The sequence below is a fragment of the Lagopus muta genome, chromosome 4 (assembly GCF_023343835.1).
Source record: "Lagopus muta isolate bLagMut1 chromosome 4, bLagMut1 primary, whole genome shotgun sequence".
NCBI classification, from domain to species: domain Eukaryota; kingdom Metazoa; phylum Chordata; class Aves; order Galliformes; family Phasianidae; genus Lagopus; species Lagopus muta.
Window position 1 is genome coordinate 53,970,012 of NC_064436.1, and position 18,193 is coordinate 53,988,204.

Sequence of the window (18,193 nt, forward strand, 5' to 3'; positions counted from 1 at the left end):
ATTGAAAACATGTTCAATAGCCTTCTACTACAGTGTGTCTCAGTATTGTCAAGGAGTTCTTTCAAACTACAGCAAAAAGTTTATAAGATAACTGAAATATGCATTAATTTTAGAAAAGCTTTTTGTTTAAACAAGTTTTGAACCTTGCTGAAGTTAACTTCTTTCTTACTGTCATCCCAGTCACTGGAAAGGATGGAAATTATATTTGGTTCCACCTCTCTAGTAACAGAAGCAGCTAATTTTTTTTTTTTGCTTCATCACCAACATCACAATAGCTCTGATGTTAGCATACTAAATCATGCAGCAGACAGACTATTGGCTACTTCGGTAATGTTTGACTAAAAACATCTATGAATGGTCTGTAGGAGCCATAGGCAATGCTATAAATAAGTTTTCATATCTTGTTTTGCTTCCAGCAGAAATCTGCTCTACGGAACTCGGAACAGGGGTCTGAGCATCCGCAGAGCCAACAGCTACAGTGCTTTTAGGAGATCACGGATCTATTAGATCACCAGGCAATTCAGCTCATCTTCCTGCTCCTGCAGGGGTAACTCCGATGAACTTCAAATGCAGAATTTTGAGCCCGTGGTTAACAGCAGGCTGAGGAACAATGCTGGAAGGAAAAGACAGGGAAGCCACCAAACATTTAAGAAACCATCATATTTTTTGAGGCTTTGAATGAACACTGTTGGAAAGTTGAGTATGGCTCTGTTGCTGGAGGGAGTAAATGCTACCTGCTGAAGTGGATGAAAAGATCAGGTATTAGCAAAAAAAAAAAAACCCCAAAAACACCAAACCAGAGGAACAATAACAAAAAAACCCAAACCTTTTCCAGCGGTAGGAGCTTTGCTTCAAATGATGGAAGTCTGGAGCACAGATGCAGGTTGGAATGCACTAAGACTTAAAGTGAAGATGAAATACTTGATGTGAAGTTCCTTAGCATTTTAGAATCCAGATTCTTTGACCCCTCTGAGGAAGGAAAGGGAAGCAGCTCAAGGATGGTGAAAGCTTTAATTGCTGCTGTCTGGAAGGCTGAAATCTATTGTCAAGCAAATGTGAAGCTTTGGGGGCCACCGATTAGAAGCCTTGGCAGGCTGAGGTCTCTCAAGAAAAATACTGAAGCAGTCTGAGAAACAAATTACCGTAGATATAGAGAATGCCTTGTCCCATCCTCTGCTGCTGGGAACCCTCCTGCTTTACTTCCATGTGGTTTGGGACAGGTTAAAAGACTGTGAGCTGCTGTGGAACAGATCTGCCCGTCACTAAGGTTTCTCTGGTTGATAACTTGGCTGTTACTGGCTAGCTGTTATCCAGAGCTCTCTCATATCACAATGCTGAGGTTCCATTATGTTCTGCTAAGCCTCAGAGTATTCCATGTTCATAACATGGTTGGAGACTGATGTGAAGAAAACAAGATTTCTTCGGCTATCAGAAGGCTCCAGGGATCCTATGGGTGTTTCCAAGTGGTGGTTTTGTCCCTTAGACTGTGTGGGAGTGGGACATGTCAGTGGGCAAGTGGCAGAAACCTGCCCTGGCCTCTCCACTGCTGGCTGAGGGCTTCTGGGTGTCATTCAGCAAACCTCCAGCCTGCTGTGGAATTGTGGTTGGAAAGAAAAACACGGAGAGGAGAAGAGGGAGGAGGAACTCAGGAATAACTAGAGTATGGGAGGCAATAGGATGGGGATCCTTTAGGTGATGCCCAGTGACAAAATAAGGAGCAGTGGGCACAAACTGGATCACAGCAAGTTCCATACAATGTGAGGGTAAACTTCTCTCCTGTGGGAATGACAGAGCCAGTGCACAGCCTGCTTGGAGAGCCTGTCGAGTCTCCTTCTCCAGAGATAATACAAACCCACACCTGGGTGCTTTCCTGCACAACCTGCTGTGGAGAACCTGCTTTAGAAAGGGGTTGGAATAGGGGACCCCGGAGGTCCCCTGTGATCTTACGATTTTTTTTTTTTTTTTTAACGGCAAAGATATTATTATATGAAGGCTGCTAATTACCCTGTGAAAAAGTACAGCTACGCTGTCTGTCTCCCTTCCCCTTGCAGCTACCTGCTTTCCGACAGCAGCATCAGCAGCGAGCAAGACGTCCCAGCTGCCGAAGCGCCGCGCGGTGCAGTCGGAGCAGCGAAGGCCCGCGCCGCCCCCACCTGCTGCTGCCTGGCGGCCCCCCGTGCCGGACCCGCGCTGCGCCGCCGGCTTCGGCTCTCGGTGCCGCTCCGACAGCCGCGGCCGCACGCGCGCGGCCGCCCGCGGGACGCCCCGCAGCTGCGGGCAGCGCTCCGCCGTGCGAAATAAAAACCAAAAGCGATCCCCGCGCTCGGGAGCCGCCGGCCGAAGGGATGCCTCGGGGCAGAGCGAGGCGTGGGCCGGGCCGCGGGGCCCCAACTTTTCGGGGGCGGGGCAGGGGGGGGGCGGGCCGCGGCGGGAGGCCGGGCGGCGCCGCGCGGCGCGGGGGAGGCGCGGCGCCACTTGCCCGCTGCTCGGCCGCCGCGGTGCGGCCGCGGGTCCCACCGGCGCCCCTCGCTGCCGGCGCCGCCGCGGAAGGCGGGCGGAGGGGATGGCGGGGCTGCGCGGCGCGGTGCCGGCGGCCGTAGCGCAGCCCGCGCCCGGCGGCGGCGGCGGCGGAGCGAGCGCGCACACGTGACGCGGCGCTCAGTGCTTCTACACTGCCGCGCACACACACACGCACACACACACGCACACCCGGCGCTGCCCTCGGCTCCTCCGGCCGCGTTCGCCGCCTCCCGCTCCCGTCCGCTCCCGTCCCCCGGCTGCCGCCAGGGCGAAGCGCGCTCCGCGGCGGCAGCACCGGCACCGGCGACCGCGCGAAGAGGCGGCGAGAGTTCGCGTGCACCGGCTGCTGCGTGCCCGCCCGGCGAGCGGTGCGCCCGGAGGATGGCCGGCTGCGGGCTGTCGGAAGACGCGTTCTTCTCCTCCTTCTTTTACAACTACACCGCCTCCTGGGAGACCTCCTACAACCAGGTGAGCCGAGCGCTCGGCTCGCGGCGGGCGGTTGGGAGCAGCCCCGTTTTGTGCCACGCGTGCCCGGCGGCCCCACAGGATGGGGAGAGCCGCGCTGCCCGGCGCGGCTCGGGCGAGCGGGGGAACTCCTCGCCGAGCTGCGGGGCGAGGGGCCCCCTTCTTGTCCGCGCGGCCGCGGGTGCCCTCCCGGGGCTCCTTTCGGGCCGGACGAAGGAGTTGGGCGCTGCCGCCGCTCCGCTGCCGGGCGCTCCCGCCTCGTCCCCGCGCACCGAACTTTGATGACTGTGCAGCGCGGGGCACGCGCCGGGCCGGGCGGCGGGGGGGAGGGCCGGGCGCCGCGCCCGAGGGGCAGCGAGCCGTGCCGGGCGGCTTCGGAGCAGCGGTAATTAAACAGCCGCCGTGGTCTGCTGCCCCCGGCGCTCGCTCGGTGCAAGTCTACAGCGCCGCGCCGCGCGCGGAGGGGTCCCGGCACCGGCGGGGTGGGGGGGAGCGAGCGGAAAAGTTGAGTGGACGGGGCGGCGGCGCGGGGCCGGGGCTCCGCTTCCCTCTGCCGGGCTTGGGAGAGCCGCGCGGCCCCGCTCTCCGGGAGGCGCGGTGCCCCAACGAGCCGCCGCGGGTTACGCCGCGCGGCCGGCGCTGAGGCAGCGCGCTGCCGTTCCCGCCTCCGCGAGCGGGCCGCGAGGAGCGCGCCGCTCCGCCGGCAGCCGGCGGGGCTCCCGGTGCCGCTTTCGGCGCGGGCGGCGGGCGCGCAGCCGCCTCGTGGCACGTAACGCGGCGCCTCGCCGCCCGCCGGAGCCCCGCGAAGTTGTGACGGGCGGTTTGCGGGGCGCGGCCGCCGGGGCTCCGTGACGGCCGCCGGGTGCCCGCGCTGCCCGCCCGGCCCCGGGAGTTGGGCCGTGCCCGGAGGAGTTGGGCTGTGCCGGGCGGGCGGGCGGTGCGCGCCCCGGTACCGCGGTAATGCGAGCGGCGGGGACGGGGGGGCTGCGCCGCTACAAAGGAGGCGTCACACCGAGCTCCTTTGAAGCCACCGGAGGAGGGAAACGGTTGGGAACGCAGACAATAAAATCAGGTTTAAACCAGTTCCCTCGTCTAAAGTTAGTTTCGTTCCGTAGCGAAACACAGTTCCGTAGGAGCGTGGCGTTGTTAGGAGGCTCCTTGGGTCCTTGTGGGAGAGCGAGCCCGTGGCACAGTGAAAGGCAGAGAAGTGCCGGCAGACCCGGCGCGGCTCGATCTGAGTGCCGGCGCTGAGCTGTGACTGAGGGGAAGGCGGGGAGGTGATCTGGGATGCGAAGGGTCTATTTATAGAAGGGCTGTGTACACCGTAGGATACATAGACAAAGTTGAATTAAATATGCATGATTAGGAGAGGAGTTCAGAAGGAGGAGGTGTGATCGTTACACGGGAGCGGAGGAGCTCGCGCCACTTTCGGGATGAAGATGAGAAGGATTTTTAAGGCACATATTCTTTCTGGTGCTCAAGGCTCCTTTCTATTTTCATCCTTCCCATATTACGCTCGCATTTACATCAGTCAGACTCACCAGCTGAGGATTAGCAGCACATGTTAGTCTGAATATGAAATCAAAATGAATGTGAGATTTTGCTGCAAATAGATTTCCTCCCAAGTTTTAACACTTACGAAGGCAGGCTTGGCTTAAAGCTGACAGTCAGCCATGTTCACGTTTGTTTGTTTTACCTGAGCTGCATCCAAAAAGAAAAAAGCTTGCAAACCGTTTCTTCTTGCTAAATATAGCAATGTTGCCGGAGTAGAATTTGTTTCGTATACTCCTTTTAAAACAAAACAGCAAACGGAGAAACTTTGAAACAAAGTGCTGAGATGAGGTGGGTTGACTACTGGAAAAATAGGTTTTATTCCTAGATCGATACGATGCGCTCTCAACACGTAGTACAAGGTAGAAGGATCCTTTGTGTGACAGCAGTCCGGCCATCGCTTACACAGGGTCTTTTCCTGGTGTCTCAGGGTGTGCTTTAATGAGAGGACAAGAAATCAGAGCAGGACTTAATAACAGAACCCGTAAGGTTAGAGAGAGCAGAGATTTCTTCCAGAAGCATCGCACGGCATCCGACGGCTCTGAAAGCAGGCGGGATGTTGGCTCCACAGTTCTGCAGGGTTCAGCGATCAGTTCCAACTGGTATATTTTGATGCATTATTGCAGCTCATTTTTAAGCACAACGCTACGTGAGTGATTTGTTGGTAATGTCCTTGGAAGGAACTTTCCCCATTTGCATATTAAATTCAAAAGCGCATCACAGAGAAGCTTGCATGAGAAAAATTGTGTCTAGAAGCTTGATGAAGTCTGTATTGAATCAATTTCTGAGATAGTCTTCTGGAAAATCAGGCTCTCTAATAGTTACAAATATGACCTCTTTACATTTCTGGAGAAAATTCCATAAGCGTTAGCTGAGACCCTCAAGCGTGGTATCTTTTTTATGGCTATTTTGGTGGAGGCACATAACCAACGTGATAGATTCCAGGCTAGGCAAACTCACAGATGTAAATCCTGAGAGCTGAATTGTGGTGGCACAGCTCTGCCTGCGTTGTCTTTGCCAACCTGTGTAAACCTGAGCCGAAGGAATGTCCAGCAGATTTCCTATTGAATCATCCTGTGATCTGCAGTTTAGGCTGTCAATAGAGATGCTACTTCTTGCTCTTTGTTTTGTATTTGTTCACCCCCAACTTCAGGAGTCTGGCTTCTGACTCGCTGAAAATCTCTCCCTGTCTGTCTCTTCATTAGCGGTCATAGGGACAGATATTTCTAAGCACTGTAGAGGGGGGTGTTTGGCCTCGGAATAGCAGTAGTTATATTCTTGGGCACGACCTATCTTTCCTTGCTGAACTGACAGCATATTTGTATTAATTATTTTTCACTCTCCAGTCCAGAACTGTCTACGCTGTTGTATTACTGAATCTATATGGTTGGGAAGCGCTTGAGAATCATTTGAAATGTAATTGTTGAGGAATGAAATTGTGTGACTAAGGCATAAATCTGGATGCTTATTTTAATTCGGCCTCAAGAAAATCCCTGCAGTATAGAAGTAAAATGAGAGCGTGCTACCGAATGAGTGGCAGTATTTCAGAGCTTTCCCTGCCCTGTGCACGGAGGGCTTGTTAGCTGGCACCATCGCTCCGTGCTGCGTCCTCAGAAGGGGCTGTGCTTTGTGTGATACACTGTATGGAATGTGTTTTGTAGGTAAGCTGGTGAAGGATGAATGTGAGAGCTGGCTTTGTGGCTTATCTTTTTGTCTTTCCATGCCTGAAAACAGAAGCACCCCAATGGGATTAGAGCATTCAGCCACTATTTTTGGGGATGCTTTCTCAATGTACGTTGCTCGTACACATTTTCATCTTCTAACTAGAGAAAGTCAAGTGGTTCCATGTCAGTTTTGGCCTATAACCAATGAGACTTTTGGACATATTTTTGTTTACAATTTCTGGATTATTATTTTTTTTCTTCGGATAACAGAACTGGGAGTTTGTGCAGGTGTGAAAAAATATGTGTTTGTGCTAGTACACTGCACTTACGTGACATATAGCGTGCATATACACATTTGGATGTTGAATGAGATTGCACAACTGGCTCAGATTTTTGTAGACCTTAAATGGGAGAAGACTCCCATTGCTGTATTTTGTTTGGCTTTGAAAGACAGCAGAATAAAACAGTCACTCCATTTCAGCTGTATTTTAGGGCAACGTGCAACGTTTCTGCAAATTCCAAAGACTCAGAACTAAGTTAGTACTGCTGCTCTTTCTTTGCTGGTTCAGTATTCACAGAGCAGACTTGGCGATTAAAAAGTTATTCCTGGGTTTGAAATTTTCCCTGACTTTGTATCCAGGGGGCGATGTGTGCTGGTGCACAGGGTGGGGAAATGGGACACAGGGAAAATGAAAGTGAAACTGAAGGGACTGAGCTTCTCAACAAAGGGTAAGCAATGGGATACTGAGAAAGAAGCTAGTTTGGGCTTAAATAACTCAGGTGCCGATAATAACAATAATAAAAAATAAAACAAACTTAAAAAATTAAAACTTATTTCTGTCAGAGGGTAATGCATGAATCTGTCATTCGGTACATGAATATTAAAACATGTCAATCAGTGATGAATGGTGCTGTGTATTTGCAAAGATTGGGATCACCACTGCATAGCATTTCAGAGAGCAGATTTCAGAACACGTCTTCTGTCCGCTTCCTGTGTTGTTGTTCTGGTTGTTGCTTAATAAAACCATCTGCAATCTGGATGTACAAACAGTACGTTCTGATGGCTGTCTTACCTGGCAGGAAAGCACAGTTTGAACTGGGTGCAGGTAATTCTCTTTTGCCTGAGAACAAAAACAGGTAAATAGTGGTGCAGTGGAGCAAAATAACATGCAACATATGGGCAAGATGATTTTTTTAGGCTTTTTCTTTTTTTTTTTTTTTTGTTTTCCTTCAGAAGAAAAACTCAGGTGTAAATCTTGAGGTACAGTTATGTCTGTGATGAACAAATGCATTTTAGTGCTATATTCATAAGACAGGATTCTGAAAAATAGTTCCATGGGGGAGAAAATGTCAGTAGTTCTGGCAACATATTCTGTAGGAAGAGGGCAGGGAGTTCTGAGCTGGTCAGATGTTCATGTGGTCTAAGCAGAAATGTAAAAGTGCAGGGTTTGCATTGGAATGAGAACGGGGTCATCCACCCTTTGTACTCATCATCAGGGAAGCAGAACCTTCTTCCAGAGAGACCATAGGAAATCAATGAGTACACTTTGCTAGTGTAGAGATAAATGTGGACTGCAGAAGGGTATTAAATATAAAAGGGCAACAGTAAAATGATTTACTGCATGAAGCAGGGGAACTTTCTTTTGGTCACCTAAAAAGCAATTTTCTTTCTTTCTTTCTTTTTTTTTTTTTTTTGATAACATAATTGTATTTCCTAATACTAGTATCTGAAGAAAAGCTGGCAAGCAAACTGTTTTGCTGGGATTTGAGCTGTATAATGTAAGCTGGGAGAGGCTTGTTGACAAATGGCAGCTTATTTAAAAATATACACGTTTTTGAACCTATTATCTGGCATTTATCATTTAGATTATAATCATCTGACCTGACTTACCAAAAGTTAATGGCTTTTTTAGTGTGTTTTTCCTGAGGCAATGTGGATGCTTGCAATCCAGTTTGTCTCGCTATGACCAGAAGGTATCACTGAGGGATACCAGCACAACGGATGCACAGAGGAGAGAACCTGACGTCCGTTTAGGTGTAGAGACTTAATGAAATGTGGAAGAGCAGGTGCACAGTCCTAATGTGCTGGTGGTTTTTTATTTCCTCTGATGTGTCTGTTTGCTGTGTGAGCAAATCTTCTTGTACGTTTGAAACCTATAGGACTGTAAAATTGCTAAAAAGGAAGGAAAGCCAATACTTCCACAACATTTTTTTGCCTTAGGCTCTGTGTTCTCTACAAATGGCAGTTACCGTGTCTGCTCCAAAGGTAAAATTCAGCTGAAAAGAGATTAATAACGGAGTGGCTCGTGGTCTGGATATAGCATCTGTGACATGGTGGTCCTAATCTGGGAGGAGAAATTGAGCGAGCTCCTGGGGATCTGCAGTGCAAGAGATGTGCTGACACCAGCCCCTCACTCGGGAGCAGGAGCGTGCTGCAACCTGCACATCCTGACTGCAGTGCCTTGGGTTACGTTATGGATGGGTCTGTCAGTAGATGAGTGGAATTCCTTTTGGATAGAACTGAACTGGGAGTTGTACTCCAGGGAGCACTTCTAACGCTGTTTGACGTACAAAATGAATGTTAAACTGGTGAGATGGGGCCGTTGCTAAGATAAGCAAACCTCGCTCTCAGGTGTGTGATGTGAAGCACAGTGTCCATGTTGCCTCCTCTGCAGCAGCTGTTGGGCTGCTCGTGATTCTGCATTGCTTGCTGGTGTGGGCAGTCCCTGGGCACGGTGCAGCTTACCTCACTGGGAGCACAGGAAGGCCCATGTTTGGGAAGCTAGCTGAGGAGCTCAAGGGTAGGATGGGCGCCCGACATGCATCCTTACCTCGCAATCACAAGGCCATTATTCTTTCCCTCAAAAAGGGGTAGTTTGTGTTGGCATGGAGAGAAAAGGTTCATTTGATTGCTTGTAATATAACACATGAGCGAGTAAGTGGCACTGGTACTTTGGCTCACAAAAGCCCTCCACATTTTTAACCCATTTTATTATTTGCAAGAGCAATTTAGTTCCTAATGTTAACAATGAGTGATTATGATTCTGTACTTCCGTTTACAGCATAAATTAGCATTTTGTTTTCCATTACAGCTTTTGAATGAGGAATTATAATGTATAATTTGCTGCAAATAGATGTTATCATCTCTTTGGATGTGAACAACCACATAAACTTGAGCAAATGATAAAAATGGAATCAATTACTTCTCAAATGGAAGTAGTTTACAAACCTTCAGATACAAAATGGCAATAGTAGCTGGTTATTGTAACAAATAATTAGTTTTTTTTAAAACAACATTTATTGAATTCCATTGACAATTTAGTAATTGTTTATAGAGGGTTTAAGTGTCCCACTCACAAAATACACGCCACAAAATATCTGCACTTTTAAAACTGCAGATCGCTTCTCTAGTCTTTGTTCCAAGATTTCATCGTAGGTGTTCACCTGTATGAATCTTCCAGAAGGGGAGACTGGGCCACAGATGGCACTGGTGATGTAGAAATTGCTTTACAGCATTCTGGGATGAAAAGATTGAGATTCAAATTGTAGCAGAGAGAAGGGAAGACTGTGTGTTTGAAGTGGCATCCTAAGCCTACCGAAGGTGAGGTGAGGTTTTTCTGCTGCTTTGGGACTGATGGTCTGGGTCCTGGCTGTGGGAAGGAATAAGAGCAGTACGAAGGAGACACTGCAGTAGTCAGCAAAGCACATCGCATTTCTACTTGGGTTCACCAGCATTTTTTCCAAAATGTTCCTTGGTAATACCATCTTGTATGCCGTATACCCCCTGGTTGATCGCCCTGTATTGACTTTTCTCAGCCACTCCTCATCTTGCAACTACTTAAAAAAATATGCACAATTCAAAGTCCATATTTTGCAGTGTTTAATGCTTCAGATGTTGCGACTTCCTGTTGATCCTTTTTAAGGCCTTCAGGTAATTTAGCTTTTCCATGTTTCCTACGCTATGAGGACTCTTTCTGTTCATAAATGATGCCAGATTTCGTGGTTGTCTGGGTTGATTCTCAGCAGCACTGCTTTTTTTTGTTTTTGTTTTTCAGTTTTTGCCATCCCCACGCTTCACCCTTTTACTGAGAGATGGTGAACCAGTAGAGAAGATTACTTAAGCTTTTCTCTTTTGAATGCCATTATTATCTAATCATTAAAAATGAGTAGATTTATTTTGTGCATGGACAGCTATGGAACAAGCTGAGGAAAAACCAGTCATCACTCTGCTGCATTCTTTAGTCTGTAGGCCAGATAAACAATAGTTTTTTTTATCCTTTTAATAGTTAGAAGAAAAAAAAAAAGACTATACAGGTCTTTTTCTTCACTCTAAAACATTATAGGTAAAGCAATTATGGAGGAAAAAAAAGGCTGATAAAATGGAACTAATGTAACTTGCAGTTCAGGATACTGTGTTCAGCATTAAAGCCTTTTTCTGAGACCAGAATGCTGATGGGAAGTTTTTACCAAAACTCTTCCCCACCCCTCCTCCCCCTCCCAAACGCTCCCTTGGACTGGGAAGGATGGGAATGTTAGGATATGACTGTGTATTTGCAGTGTGGCTTTTAGTCTTGCTGAAGCTTGGAATGGGCATCTATTGTAGCAGTCATTCCTGAGGGGCTGCTGGTACTTGGTTTTAGAAATGTGTGCGTGGCTCCAAAAATACACCCTGTTGTCACAGGGCCCCTGGACCCAATAGTTTACAATCTCAGAGGTGTATTTGGATTGTAAAACCTCACTCCAGCTATACAGCCCACTTCAACCATTTCTTTCTTTCTTTCTTCCTTTCTATTTTTTTCTCCTTAAGAGTCAGATTGCACATGACTTGAAGTACCTGCTGGACTTTGACTTTTTATTCATGAAGCTTCTCACCGTATCTGCCTGCCACCTCTATATGCTCATAGTTTGCTTAGGCCTTGACCCAGAAGACCACTTGATTTCTCAACAGTAAATGCTTGTAGTCCAAAGAACTGCTTAAAATGTGTGTGGTGTGTTGGACTGGGGCTTAGACAGCTATATCTTCAGGTCAGAAAGCCTTGCTTCCCTCTTGTTTGTTAAGCACTTAGTGTACTTGCAGTACATTAGAAGTATTGATGGTAATTATAGCAGTGGGAACAAGAAAGCAATGAAGAGATCAAGGAAACCCAGCAATGTTTATAGTACTGTTTAATGCCAGTTCAGTTTCTTTCTTTATTAAATGGATTTGCAAATAAAAGATGATTCCTTTTCCTTTCCTAGGAAGATCTTGTAATGGAATGAGTAGTAGTGCATTAAAACGTGAGATTTTGTTCAGTGACAGAAATCTGAGCATGAAAGATGCTTAAGGACAGGAAACTCCTTCTGGAGTGTAAGCAAGATTTAAAAAACAAGCAAACAAACAAAAAAAGTTGAAAACATGCAAAGGTATTTAAAATAAAAAAAATAATAAGTAGGACACACACACACTTCAGTGCTTAAGTTGTTTACAGCAATGAGTAAATGAACTACTGACCAAATAAAGGAGGAAAACAAAAGTGAGGTTGCACTTCTAGCCTTCTTTATTTTCATCCAAGAGACTGTTAATTGCTGGAGGATTAAAATAATTCATATTCGAGGGTAGGAAATGATAACAGCAGGCAGAGGCTTGGATGCTCCAGCAAGGAACAGGGAAGGGAGTACTTTTTTCCTTGTGTGATGTCTAAGCCAGAAGAAGGGGAAAAAAAAGGGGAGAGGCTTGTGGCTCTTTGATGTCACTTCCAGAATAAAAATAATACTGTAAAAGAACTGACATAATCTTTTTCTATTTATCTAAATCCTATTTTTCTAAAGAGTTAGGGCAGCGTCGTTAATTGATTTTTTTTCTGACACTGATGATAACAGTTGTATTAAAAATTATTTACAAAGGATTTTTTCAGAAGCTTGAGCCTTGTGGAGTCTGCTGTAGAAAAGTGGGTAGAGAGTGAATGATTGTGCATTGCTGTTCTCAGAGAGCCATAATCTGCTTGATGGGTAACATGCGCGTTGTTCTCTTGCACTGCCCGATTCCAGCCAGCGGGGTGTTTCTGCTAAGATGTGCTGTTCTAGCAGCAATAGCGTCAGGATGTCTTGTGCCCTTTCAGTATAAATAAAGGTTGTCCTAACAGCTGCTCAGATTGTGCTGGCATTGTATCTGTCTTTGCTGGACCGCCAGTTTCTGGCTAGAGCATTTTAACATGCTGAAGCTTTTCTCTGGTTACCAATGGTTGAATTATTTCCAGCTGTGAAAACAGATGTGCGGCTTTTTTGGAGAAGAAAAGTTACGAGGGGAGGTTTATGAATCGCTCCTTTTCTATTTTAATTTTTTAGTTTTCTTTGGGCTAAGAGGATGCATTTAGAAAAAGGTTTTATTAGCATGAAGTACATCATTGTAAGGAGAATTTTGGTCATATCATGGAAAATTGTTGGTTGCCTTGTTACATCTTGAGACATAAGAAATACTTGGTATCTAAATGAACAGTTGTTGATGTTAATATAAAACTGGCAAATAAAAATCAGTAGATTATCTTAGTGCATACTGTATATTAATGTGGTTGTTCAAACATTTTATGAGGCAGATCACAGTCTTTCCAAATCTGCATGGGCAAATACTTCTCATGTCTCATTCAGTTTTTATTCATCTTTGGCTGTTGTCTTTATTGAAAGGAATTCTCTAGGTGAAAACTTCTCTGAAAAACCCTGCTCATTTTTCAGACATTCTTTTCCCTTTTGTGTTTAGCGTGGTGATTTGTCCCTTTATAGTTGATGTTTGCCTATTTTTCCATCTGCTGGTAGGCACAACACAGTTGGTGTGAAAAAGGGGACTTTCTGTACGAGAGAATTCAGCTTTGTGATTTCTTCTTTACTTTTGATTGTTACATGAAGTAAATGGTGAAGGATGAAACTAGAACTGGCAGCAACTCAATTTTTGTTACTCTTGCAAGTAAGTGTCTTACAAAATGGAGAGCTGTTTGTTGAAGAGGAGCAACGTGCATATAGTAGGGCTGCATGATGCATTGCACAGCAAAGACCTGGATGTACAGAAGTGTCTCTGGAGTAGTCAGTGAGCCTCCAGTGAGCTATGAACTCTGAGCAGCATTCAACTACTTTAGGACAACTGCAACTATAAGCTTGCAGTACAGACAAATAAACAAAAAGACTGTTTACACAGTCTTGTAATCTGAATTTTTTTTGATGGCAGAATTGTGTATTTGGAAAGATGATGGAGAGTTTATTATAAATCATAAAATACTCGTGGAGGTTGCAAACATGTATCTGTGAAACCATCCAACCCATATTCTGCTCTGAGTTCGTTGTCCTGCAATTCACAGGGCGTTTCATACGTGGTGCTTTGGATGCCTTCCCTCTGAGAGGGTCCAGGAGGAAAGCACTGCATGTTCAGAAGAGTGTGCTGTGCGCCCGGGTTTTGCAGGAACGAGGAAATCATGTACTTCTCCTCTTCCAAAATCACAGCAAGCTGAACAGTGATTTCAGATTTTTCTGTAAAGGGTTTTTAGCTGCCATGTAACCAGAATGCCTATGGATTAGCAGTTGCTCAGAATGAAGAACTGATGTGGCAGTGTTACTTGCAGCCGAAGTTTCTAAGACCTTACCACATTATATTCTTATTTTTGAATATATTTTTTCCAGATATTAATTCCATGGACTGTATTTGTCCCAGCAGCTGTCTCAAGTTATGCTGTTTGTTTCTAAAGGAGAAATCAGTATATGTGATTTTTGTCTTTCTGTCTTCAGGAATACTCTTAGATTTAAAATTAAAAAAAGCCTGAAATTTCATACTATAATATTTAATTAGATCTTGCCACCAGAGAAAATGGTGTTTTTTTTTGTTTTTTTTTTTAAGGATTCTTTTTAATGGAAGACTTTTTTTGTTGCGGAAAATCATGAAGTATAGGACAAAAAGCAAGACAACAAAAGGACTAGGATATAGAGGAAACCTTTTTATAGGAATATTTATTCTTTTGTAGTTTAGAAGATGTAAAGCAAAGTGAAAACAAAAATCAGATCTGTATTTGATTAGTAATCAAAAGGTTATTAATGGTGCTGATTACTTCAGCTTAGTTATGTCTGTTCTAGTATTACTCTTACTTGGTTGCCACAGTAATGGAGCTTATTGTAAGCCCTTATCTTTGACCAACCAGAAGAAATCATAAAAGGAAATAATTGTTTAGTGACAAAGACTTTGATAACAGCATGACTCTTATGTGGGAGACAAGGAGATAACACTGTCTGAGGGAAATGATATAACCAAGGTAGCTAAGGTGATAAATTCTTCAGTTGTCTCGTCCTCAGTGGTAAAATATACGGCAAATTAAAGACATCTTTTCAAGAATCATCTTAGGTACTGATACTGTTTGTAATTTGCATGCTTCACATTTGCATGTGTAGAGAGGAGTGAGGAGGTTTGGTTTTGAGAATAGTACTATTTGGTAAAGCTGCAGTTTAGCCTCTGAGATAGACCTGATGATGCAGCCATTACTTATCCAGTCTTGAATTGAAGCTGCGGTCAGTGTTTGACTTGTACTTGAGCAGAAAATTTTGCAGACATTAGGTATTTATTTGAAGGAAGGCACCAAGAATTGTGGAAGTAGAGCTTTGAAGCTTACTGCACTGGTTAATTATTCTCGTTATTTGCTTTCTTTACAGAGCTCTGTTTTTCAGTAGAGTTGTTCAGAATTCGCTTTCTAGGAAGAGATTCTCTCTGTGACTTGAGATGGTAGGTAGGAAGGTATCTTTTTGGTTTTTTTCCTACCTCAAAAATTAGTTTTACTGAAGACATCGCCGAGTCGTCTTTTTACTAAGCTGATCAGTGACCTCTTCAAGACTGGACTGGAGGATGTTGTTTGCAGACCTTGAGTATATTTGTGTAACTTTTCCATTTTCCTTCCAATTTTTTTTATTTCCCCTTAGGCAAGTTGGTTGTCACAAATATGGCATAATGTTCCAGCATTGCTCTTTTCCGTGCTCTCAGCACTGAAGAGAAGAACTCTTAATGCTTAACCTGCATCTTCACTCTGTTCAAGATTCAGATTACTTAACGAAAGCTCAGTTGAGTCTGAGATGTGCAAACCTTGCCATTTTACCACGTTACTGTGCAGGATATGGTCTTTTACTTTGTACATTCAGTAGCTCTTCTGCTCAATACTCTGTAGCTTAGTACTTTATTATATTCAAGCATGTTTTGTTAAACCAGTCTTTTTCTATGTGAGTAACTCTTTGCACTCTGATTTCTGTGCACTGATTTTGTCATTAGTGTCTTTAAATCTCTGATATGTTGAGTGACATGAAGCCTAGCACCTTCTTGTAACTCAGGAGAAACATCTCTCCTCTGTGCTAATTCCTCATCGACGAGTGTCTCATAATATCTCTTAGTCCCATTTTAATGCACTTAATGTGCTCTTATATAGCATCTTCTTAATACTTAAATCTCAAAGTCATGCTGTAATAAATCAGCTGCCTTGCAGAAAGTCTTCTGCAGATGCATAATTACTGAACAAGTAGTCTTATCAAATATTTGAGTTAAAATTACTGGATATTTTTAGTGATGAGATGCCAGTCCTCTAGTTAAGTTACACACATATGTAACAGCACATTACTTAGTTCCTGCTCCTCTCAGGAAAGTTATGTTTTCATATTCACTGTGTATAAATGAGCATTTTTTATTAACTTTGGATCTTTGAGACTGTTCCAGGCTTTTCACATGCTTATAGTGCCTGCACCAAAGAGGCAATGATAGATGCATTGTGTGGGAGCAAGGCTTTCTGTGTGATATGTGTTACGTATGTGCCACTTAGCCAGCTTGCTGTGTGCCCCCTCAGTAGCGTCCCAGTGCTTCCCTCTTTCTCTAGGTAGTGCATGAATAACTCCAAATGTATGCAGCACTAGCTTGAACTGGGAAAAATGAAGCAAAAATAAATCTTTCGAATAGTCTTGGCTCCTGAAACCTTGCTAGGCTGTGTTACGGAAAGTATTACCAATCACACAAAAACTGATGACTGTAATTGATGTCTGTTTTTAATGGTGTCTTCTTATCATGTTTGTTAACTACAGATGAAGCTTTGGAGACCTGCTGCATATATATATATATAATATATATATATGCATATATATATGTATTTTTTAAATGGGCCATGCATGCTCAGTCTGTTACCCAGCCCATAGAGCAGGGACTTCATGCAGGCTATGCAGCCTCAGTGCCCATGTTTTCTCCTAGAAAATGAAATCTGGTGATGCGTATTTTGCTTGCAGGTTTTACAAGCTGGAGCTGAAGGCTGGAACAGGCCTATCCTGGTATCTGCGAGATGAAACAGCCTGAAATAATTCCCTGTAAACAGTCAGCAGCCACTGAGAGTTCTGATCTGGAAGTGATGACTGTATTTAGAGCTGAGTCCAGAGGGCTTATGGTAACATTTGTCAAAGGTGCTGAGTCTTATTTTCTGAAAGCACGTGTGTGTGAGAAGCAAGGTGCCTTTCAGTAAGGCTTTAGGTAAGCTCTCCGGAAATGCGTAGTGCTGTGTAGGAATATTTGAGACAGTTCTAAATGAACGAGCTCAGATAACAAAAGCAGCAGAGAGATGTGCACTTCAGCTTACCTATAGATTGATTACTGCAGTAGGCAAGCATGTCAGTGTACCAGCATCGTCTGCTGCTTGGGCAGGGGGAAGGCTGAGTTGGGTGGCTCTCTTCAGCACCACCCTTTGTATACAGTAGATGTGTATTTGTAAATCTGGGATGTAGCAGCTGAATGTGAAATGAGGGGAATTCCAGAACTCATATTGTTAGGAGAAGACGTAAGAAATCTCTGTCAAAATGGACTTAAAAGTTGGCTCTTGAAGTTCAGGTTGAAAAGTTTAGGACTCTCATTGCCTGAGGTAGCAACAACAGTTGTTTGCTTTCTTTTTCTTTCTATCCATCAACTTAAAACTGAAATACACATTCATGTTGCTATGCACAATTTGATATTTATTTAGATATGCTTGTCTGTCTGAAAACTACAGTTATTTTACTGCCAAGCAGTAAAAACGCCATCTGTGTAACATATTCTTAAATAAATTTTTATATGTGCCTTAATTAAATTGTTACAGGTAAGAAGCAGTGTGGTTATTTTTCTAGTGAAGTCTATTGGTTTTGAATGAGTAAAAAATAATACTGGAAACGGAAGAGGTATGCGTACTGAAACATTGAACTCAGTTAAGTTAGTATGGCAAAACATGCTTAAAACTGACACACACAGCCAGCTGTGTGGGAGGACAGATATTTCAGTTTTTACAAATGAAATTGTAATTAGAGATTTAAGCATTGTCCTGCTGATTTGGTGTTTAATGTTCTCCCTAGCATCTTCCTGTTAGGGAGTAGCACAACGTGTGGCATTTAGTATGCATTTAATCTGTCTTTTGTTTTTAAACAGAACTTCTTCAACTGGTAGCAGCTTTAATAATTATGTGAGTAGAATTGTAGAGACAAAAGCAAATGTGAGAAGACAATATAGCAATGCTTTATGCTTAGATACCTGTTTTCTTTCATTTGGGAACTCGAGGGCTATTGCTTTTGGTTGCCAAATGTTAGGCTGATTGTTTTCAAGGTGAAGCTGTGCTATGCTGCTTTGAACTGATACAGCATGATTAGGGTAATAAGTAAGTGCCACTTAATTGGAACAGGCCTGATCAGAAGACATTCCAGGTAACTGATTTAAGCCAAACAATACTTAATTGCAATGACTGTTGCTTAATGGGATGGTAATTATGTGCATCGGGGATGCCTTCAGATGATTCATTGGTGGTTGGCTCTTTTGTGTATCCCTCAGCGTTGGCTCTCTTTTTCTGTTAGTCAAGTTTTCAGAAACAGCCGTGATGCGTTCAGAAAAAGGGTAAGCCATTACCAGTGGTTCTGTGCCGGAGCTTTAAATTCAAATTGTCTGAAATCGTAAAGCCTCCATTAGTCTTGAATTAGAGTATTTCTTGTAATTCTTTTCTAGATTT

At 44.5% G+C, this 18,193-nt stretch overlaps 1 protein-coding gene across 1 annotated transcript in view; it reads left to right on the forward strand.

Annotated features, from left to right (window-relative positions):
- The first annotated feature begins 2,780 nt into the window (after positions 1-2,780).
- Positions 2,781-18,193, forward strand: part of PPARGC1A (PPARG coactivator 1 alpha) — a 345,221-nt gene continuing 329,808 nt past the window's right edge. Inside the window, exon 1 of the mRNA XM_048942000.1 lies at positions 2,781-2,988. Within this exon, the coding sequence (XP_048797957.1) occupies positions 2,902-2,988 (87 nt within the window). The 5' untranslated portion in view covers positions 2,781-2,901. The remainder of the gene's footprint in view (positions 2,989-18,193) is intronic.